Source organism: Fukomys damarensis, unplaced genomic scaffold (assembly GCF_012274545.1).
Source record: "Fukomys damarensis isolate Sample0158 unplaced genomic scaffold, DMR_v1.0_HiC HiC_scaffold_20, whole genome shotgun sequence".
Taxonomy (NCBI): domain Eukaryota; kingdom Metazoa; phylum Chordata; class Mammalia; order Rodentia; family Bathyergidae; genus Fukomys; species Fukomys damarensis.
In genome coordinates, this window is record NW_022900932.1 from 3,764,678 (window position 1) to 3,772,501 (window position 7,824).

Sequence of the window (7,824 nt, forward strand, 5' to 3'; positions counted from 1 at the left end):
GGGTTCCCGGGCCGGGGTAAGCGGGGCCCGGGAGGGGATGGTGCCGGAACGGGTGGGATCCGCCGCAGGGCACGGGCGCCCCTCGGTCGGCCCTGAAGGCTGCGCCTTCCAGCTTCGTGCACTGGGGAAGGAAACAGACTTTGACGACTGAATTTGTCCAGACCCCACGCTGCCGGGATTTGAACCCACGGCTTCACGGAGCCCAGGTTCTCCTTAGCTGTGGAGTATACAGGGTCGTCCTCGGTAATGGCCCAGCTGGGTGTTTTCCATCCCCGCTCCGACCCCCAGAGTCTGGAGCTCTGCAGGGAACGAGGCTGAAGCACCTGCCAGGGCAAGGGTGGGAGGAATGAGGAAATGGCCTGAGGGTTTCCCAGGTGGTTGGGTGGTTTTAGGGACAGGGCACCTCAGGGGAACGGCTGCGCGCCTGCTTTCGGAATTTGTGAGGGCTTCAAAGAGGGCTCTGGAGTCCCTGAAGGCCGTGAAATGGGTTCAAGGAGTTGGGATTCAGTAGCCTGGAAGACCAGGGCGGCAGCAGTGAGGGCTGCGGTGGTGGTGATGGGAGGGGTGAAAGGTTTGTTTCTCAGACCCTGACACCGGGAGGGGCCCCCCCACCGCGGTCCAGCTGCCTTAGGTGCCCGGCATTTTGCCCAGGTGAAACCTAATTATCATAAAAACCGACATTTATTGAAATCTGTGTGCTGGGCACCATTCCAAGGGCTTCATTAAGTGGGTCTTACTGGTCCCGTTTTACAGGTGGGGGAAATGAAGAGCAAAGACTGCAGAGCTAAGTCAGTGGGAGAAGTGGCTTCGAACAGGGCTGTCTGGCCGAGACCACCCTGTCACCCACGCCAATATTCTGCACTGAACATGGGGGATTGGGCCCTGGAGGTAAAATTCTGGTACAGATGGCACAGAGGCAGGTGCCAGGGCAGCCCGGGGCCTTGCCGGGGCCAGGTAAGGAGCTGCAGGCCACCTCTGTGTATGTTGGCTCTTGGACTTCCCTCTGGCCAGCTGTGCCGGATTTCTGGATTGGACAGAAAAACAAAACAAGAAAATAAAAGCCAAGTTTTCAGAAAGCGTTGCTGCTTTTAATGTTTCCTAAGAACATTCAAGACACAACCACCATCTATTACCGCCTTTCCATAAAATAAATTTTAGTCCCCTCAAAATAAGAACATCATCTGAACGGAGAACAGTCATTCTTGCTGGGTGTGATGGCATGCACCTGTAGCCCCGGGTGCAGGGAGGCCAAGGCAGGAGAATCTTTTGAGACCAACCTGGGAAGAATAGCAAGACCCTGGCTCTAAAAATTTCCGAAGAACGGAGCTGTTACTGACTTTATACTGAAAAATAGGCGTTCCTCTCTTTAATTCTTTAGTGTGCTGTGGACTGGTAACAATGTCACTGTGGAGATGCCTGCCTCCCATCCCTCTGAGTCATGTGAGGGCAGAACCAGAAGAAATGGGCTTTAGGATGGGTGTGGAGGTGCATAACCGTAATCCCAGAACTCTTAAGAGGCCGAGGCAGGAAGATCGAAACTTTGAGTCCAGACTGGGCTACTCAGAGACAGACCCTGTCTCAAAATAAAAAATATAGAAAGGGGTGTAGCTCAGTATGAAGTCCCTGAATTCAATCCCCAGTTTTGTTTTGTTTTGTTTTGTTTTGTTTTAAGTAGTCAAAGAAGGAGGGAGTTAGGTTACAGTGGAGAAAGAACTCTTTGGACATCTTTAAAGAATCTTCAAGTGGGGCCAGGGATTTAGCTCAGTGGTTCCACCACCTGCCTTGCAAGCACAAGGTCTTGAGTTCGATTCCTCGTACAAAAAAAACCCCAAAAAACCTCGAGTATGTTTGCTCAGGGTGCCAGTTGCAGAATCAGCTGTTGGATGGGGGGTGTGTGGCTTTCCATGTCACTCTGGGGGACACTGCGGGGACCTTGTTCTGAGGGATTTGATCTCACATCTGCCAAGGCAGCCTTTCGCCCTAAAGTGACTGTCGCTCTCTGGTAGCTGTCACCTCCTGTTCAGTACTGGCCAGAGCTGGAGGCTGGAGGGTGTGAGGAGGAGGAGGCCGGGTGTCACCTGCCAGGTCCCAGTGTAGACATCAGAGCGTCTGTCTGGTGGGCTGGCGCCATCTTCCTATTGTAGAGCGCTCAGGCCCATCCTGCCGCTGGGGAGGGGCCCCCAGATGCAGGCCTGGTCTGAAAGGCACAGGATGCCCATGTTTTCATCCTGTGGTTTTAGAAGGGAACATCTGAATCTCTTCAGTTTACAGAGACAAAAACTGAGGCCCAGGCCTATGCAGCCCCCACTCCACCAGGGCCACTCAAAATGGGCCGATGGGCACACCCCAGACTCCCTCCTGGGAAGGCCCCCAGCCCAGAAGTGGGTCTCTGCTGCCCTCTAATGGAAGAAGGCATAGGCTCTGGAGCTGCCAGCTGGGTCCCACTGAGCGGGCTCCCTGACAAAGGGGTACAAAGGGCTCTTCTGCTCCTGCTTTGGTGGTGCAGGCGATTGAACCCATGGCCTCGTACCTGGTAGGTCTTTTTATACCCCTAGGCTCTCCAGCTTTGTCTCTGCAGCCCCCAATGCTGAAGCCTCACTCCTTTCAAGCACACTTCCCTGGTGGCCCCATTTCCCAACTGCTGCCTCTGTCCCGTCGTCTCTCCCACTTTCCTTTGTTGCCCAGGTTCCGATTCTGGCACCATGGCTCCTGGTGCAGCCAGAGTTCTGGTTCCGGAAGGCTCCTCCCAGGAGCCCTGGGCCTGGCTCCCACCTGGACACAGGCAGCACTGAAGACATGGGCAAGAGCCTTCCTCGGTGCCTGGGGCGGCTGGACATCCGCAAAAGTGTAGTGGGCCTGGCCACGGGCGCGGGGGCCATCTACCTGCTCTACAAGGCCATCAGGGCCGGCATCAAATGCAAGCCGCCCCTCTGCACCACCTCGCCCATATGCATCGCCCGTGAGTGTCCGGGCCCTGGGGAGAGGGCTGTGCCCCAAGAGGCAGCTGCTCCCGAGGCCGCCCCTGTGGGAGAGGCTGAAGGTGACTCCTTCAAGTTTCTCTCCTCCTCTTTCCCGTTCTCTCCTGGCACCCATGGGACCCTAGGCCAGGGTCCAGGAGAGTAGATCTCCCTGAAGTGGGACCCCGGACTCTTCCTGTAGCTCTCTAAGTTCTACGATCACTCTGGTTCTGGGATGTCACCTCCTGGGAACTTGACACCGCAGCTTTCCCACCTCCCACTCTTGCCCAGGAACTTGACACTTTGAGGAGTAGGAAGTCAGGAGACCTACCAGCCCGAGGCTTCTATAGTCCGGCTGGGTTTTTTGGTTCATTGTTTTTTTGTTTTTTGGAGATGGTCGCGCCATGTAGTCCAGGCTGGCCTTGAACTTGTGGCAGTCCTGTGATGGGATTATAGGCATGTGCCACCATGCCTGGCTCCACATTTCTGTGGAATTAGAAAAGAGGTGCCTTCTGTGAGATCCTTTATTGCCATCTGCTGGAATATCCTGGAATATACTGGTTACACAAACAGCTTGTTACTGCCATGTGCCAGAAAAGTGTGACAGTAAACAGACACATGCATGACATGAGACAGATGATACGATCTTAGCTGTAGTGTTCTTGTGCAGTACACTCCCTGTTCAGCTGTCCATGATGATCATGCCTGTATCGGGAAGGTTTCTCTTCAGAAAAGGCGAGGTCGCCTTGTCCGCAGGTCCCTCTCCCCAGCTTCCCAACCCATTCATTCATTACTTCTGAGTCCACGGCCTAAACTGGGCTGGGCTGGCTGTCTAGGCCTAGCAATCGAGCGAGAGTGCTACGGGCGGGACTCGGGGGAGCTGCGGAGACTCCTCAACTCCTTGGAGTGCAAGCAGGACGAGTACAGCAAGAGCATGATCCTGCACAGCGTCACCCGCTGTGTGTACTTGCTGGAGGCCGAGGTGAGGGCTGGGGAGGGAGGCCTGCAGCCGGGCTGCCCCGGGCCCCGCAGTCCCTGCTCTCTGGCTGCCGGTGGGAGGGCTGTGCTGAGGGTCTTAGTGACAGGTAGGGCAGTGGCCCCGGACTCCAGCCTCTCCCGCCTCTTCCCTCTGTCCCCACCTTCAGGCCTCCGCTTGTACCACCGATGACATCAGGCTGTTGGGTGACTTGCTGGATGACAGCAACACCAGTGTCAAAATCCAAGCTTTGAACGCACTGAAAGCTTTCTCTGGCATCCGGAAATTCAGGCTCAAAATCCAGGTGCGTCCAGGCACGGAGTACCCAGCACGGCTGTGGTCTTAGGTCCTTTCGTGGTCAGAGTCCCAGCCAGTCGTAAAAGCTATGGAGTCTCAGGATGAATCTGAATCGCCCTGGTGGGATCTCTGAGGCTCAGACTTGCAGTCCTCCTGCCTCAGCCTCCCAACTCAGTTTGAAATGTTTTTAGGCTTCATGTACATGGCAGTGTGTGGTTTATAGTCTTCTATAGCTTGCCTACTCCAAACGTTTGAAAGATTCATCTGTATGGGGCGGTTTTGTTCCCTTCTGTTGGTAGCGGGTAACTGGGCTCCACCACGGAGCCACACCCCCAGTCCTCTGGTTCTGTTTTCACTGCGGTGTCGTTTGCTGTTTTACACGTGCACTGCCATTGGCCTACTGGTTGGTGGGCATTGCATCGTCACCAGATGCTCGTTGCACACATGTGCCGCAGGCACGCTTGTGCACGCCTCCCTTGCTGCCTTAGGAGCTTTTCTCTAGGTGTGTGTATGGGAGTGGGAAGGCCCGGCCCAAGAGTGTGCCCGGTTTTTTGGAAGGGTCGTCCTGATCTCCCTCAGGCGCACAGCGAGTGAGTGTTCCCCTTGTGTCACCACTTCAGCATTTGACATTTTTTTGCATTGAATGCTCTTGGGATAAACTTGCTGGCTGCCCTACTTCATCCCCTGGCCTCTCAGTTTCCTAGAATTCCCAACACCCGGAGACACAGGTGGGTGCATAGATTTTGGGGTCCCCCCACAGCGGTTCCACTCAGCAGGGGAGCAGTGTTTCCCACAGGCCTCCCAGGAGCCTCTCTCAGGACGTTACCCAGGACCGGACCCCTCTCCTGGTCAGAGCTCCCTGGTCTGGGTTTCCGTCCAGCTGTGCTGTCCTGGGGCTCTACAGCCTGGGGCTCCCCGCTGCTTCCTGGTGGCCGGCCACTATGGCCATGGCCTCTAACCCATTATATGCAGATGGAGCCCCCATTCCCTAAGCCAACCGACCTCCAGTGCTTTGCATTCTGTCTTGATTGGCCTCACCTGAGCCATCCACACTGTAGGCTTTGGCTCTGCTACCCTCCGGTAGGGAGGGGACCAGGGATTCACACTTCTGTTCCAGGTCATCGCTTCTGCTGGCGAGGCTGCTCGTCTTTGGTAATAATTCTCAGTCCAAGCATCTTGCACCGCAGAAGGCAAGATCCAGCCATGCACGGTGGTACGCATCTGTAATCCCAGGGCTCAGGGAGGCTGAGGCAGAGGATGGAAAGTTTGAGGTCAGCCCTGGAAGCTTAGTGACTTGGAGAGGACCTGTCTCAAAATAAGAAATAAGAAAGACCAGTGTAGCTCAGTGTGAAGACCCTAACCTAGAGATGATCCCAGTAAGCAAAACAACTCAAGACACTTCTATTCATTGAACAAATATGCACATATGAAAATATATTTGGAGTGGTTTGAGACAGGGTTCGCTATGTAGTTCAGGCTGGCCTTGAACGTGCAGCAATCTTCCTGCCTCAGCCTCCCTACCTCAGCCAGGATTACAGGCGTGCACCACCATACACCGCTGAACAGATGTATATTGAGCTCTTAGGCACTATAGAAGGCACTGGAGATAAAGCAGAAGACAAAACAGGAAAGATCCCTGCCTTTGTGGAATTTATATTCTAACAGCAAGTCAAAATTCCACAAAGTGTAGAATGTATTTCATGTGGTCAGTGCTATGGAGAAAAATGAGTGAGGAAAAGGAAGGGTAGATGGATAGTGTGGCTGCTTTAAATCTTGGAGGGAGGGGATGCAGCTCAGTGTCACAGCACCTGCCTGACAAGTGCAAGGTCTTGAGTTCAATCCCTGGTACCACAAAAAAAAAAAAAACCTCGGTGGTAAAGAGTTTGTGACACCAAAAGTACCATCTATAAAAGAAAAAGTCAGAACATTGGACTTCATTAAATGTTAAAACTGTCTGTTCCATGAAAGAGCTTTTAAAAGATGAAAAGACGAGTTGCAGACCGGAAGAAAGTGTTCGTAAACCCCGCACCTGACAAGAGGACTTGCCCGGATTACGTAAAGACCTCTCAGAGCTCGATGTTAAGACAAGCAATCCACGGGCAAAAGATAGGAAGAGAGGTTTTGCTGAAGAGGAGGAGCAGATTACAAGCCAAGGAACAAATATTTAATATCACTAGCTTTTAGGGCAATGCAAACGAAGACTATTAAGGAAATTAACACAAACCTATTCAAAGATCCAAAATTAAAATTGATGATGACAACACGTGCTGGAGAAGACATGGAAACACTGGAACTCTTCCATCGCTAACGTGAAACAGGAGGGCCAGCGCTCTGCTCTGGAAGGCAGCTTGGCCGGTGTCTTTCCTGGGGTCCGCTGCGGAGCGGGGCTGTGCGCAGGCTCTGTGGGCGTTCTACGGGTGGTGCTGCGTTCCCAGCCCCAGCTTCTTAGAAAATGCGATGTAGGGCCCGGGGATTTAGCTCAGTGCCACCGCGCCTGCCTGGCAAGCTTAAGGTCTTGAGTTTGATCCCCGGCACACACACCCCCAACAATCAAACAAAACAAACAAAAAAAGCTACTCACTGTGCATTTAGCTGCACTTAGGGACTTTTATCCTAGAGGAGTGAAAATTTACATGTGTGCGGAAAGGCGTGCAGAGTTGTTCCCGGCAGCTTTATTTGAAATAGCCCAAGACTAGAACCAACCGTGCGAAGGAATACACTCAGTAATAATGAAATACTCATACTTGTGCTGTGATGGATCTCAAGGGCATTGCCCCGAGTGGGGGGAAGAAGCCAATCTCAAAGTTTGCATGAAATGTGATTGTCTACATGCACCGTTCTTCAAAAAGTTAGAGAAGGAAAACAGATTGGCCTTTGCCCAGGATTTGGGCTGAGGAAGTGGGTGGCGGTGACTAAAGGAGCCCCCGAGAGGGAGCTCATTGTGACGGGACAGTGGCCTGTGGGATAATTGGTTGTGATTACAGAAGTGTGTAGTGATAAAATGATAGAACGAGGCCAAGGGTGCTGGTGCACGCCTGTAATCCCAGCACTCTGGGAGGCTGAGGCAGGAGGATCACAAGTTTGAGCGAATTAGCAAGACTGTCTCAAAATAAAAAGTGAAAAAAGGGCTAGTGCTACAGCTCAGTGAAAAGGCCCTGGTTCAATTCACAGTGCTGGCAAAATTTTCTAAAAGAATTTGTTATACACATTGCACCAACACTAGTTTCCTAGTTTTAAAAAATAAGTATATATTTGTGATACATAATAAGATTCTTCTTGGGGAACTGGCACTCAGAAGTATGGCATTTAATAATTTTTATTTCCCCTTTGTCTTTGGCTCTCCCATCAGTCTCGTCTTGATATTGTATTATCACCTAAGACGTAACCATCCAGGGAGATGGGGTGACAGGCACAGGGGACCTCTCTGAAGTGTTCTGCAACTTCCTATGAATTTATAATTATTTCCAAATGAAAAGGAATCACAAATTGATAATTTATAGTCACTCAAGAATACGGGGCCAGAGATTTAGCTCAGTGGTTCCGCTGCCTGCCTCACAAGCACAAGGACCTGGGTTTGATCCTCGGTACCAAAAA

General features: G+C 52.4%; 1 protein-coding gene and 1 long non-coding RNA gene across 6 annotated transcripts in view; one reads left to right on the forward strand and one right to left on the reverse strand.

Moving 5' to 3' along the window:
• Positions 1–959: 959 nt before the first annotated feature.
• Positions 960–2,660, reverse strand: LOC117287053. Of its 3 annotated transcripts, none has more exons than XR_004518232.1 (3): positions 2,531–2,660; positions 2,014–2,228; positions 960–1,024 (listed from the first exon to the last, which is right to left on the reverse strand). It is a non-coding gene; the product is annotated as an uncharacterized LOC117287053 (long non-coding RNA). The 3 variants fall into 3 exon arrangements; XR_004518230.1 differs by having other exon boundaries at positions 976–1,024; positions 1,958–2,228; XR_004518231.1 differs by lacking the exon at positions 960–1,024 and adding an exon at positions 1,205–1,277 and having other exon boundaries at positions 1,958–2,228.
• A 74-nt stretch (positions 2,661–2,734) lies between these two features.
• The window catches only part of Armc12 (armadillo repeat containing 12), a 7,438-nt gene continuing 2,348 nt past the window's right edge, over positions 2,735–7,824 (forward strand). For 2 of the 3 annotated variants that reach the window (XR_004518229.1, XM_010605344.2), the window contains exons 1-3: positions 2,735–2,959; positions 3,794–3,939; positions 4,103–4,237. Coding sequence is in view for 2 of the 3 variants with exons in the window: in XM_010605344.2 (XP_010603646.1) it covers positions 2,797–2,959; positions 3,794–3,939; positions 4,103–4,237 (444 nt within the window). In the remaining variant the exon portion in view is untranslated. Of the gene's footprint in view, positions 3,041–3,793; positions 3,940–4,102; positions 4,238–7,824 lie in introns of all 3 variants that reach the window. The other variant, XM_010605343.2, reaches the window with a different exon arrangement.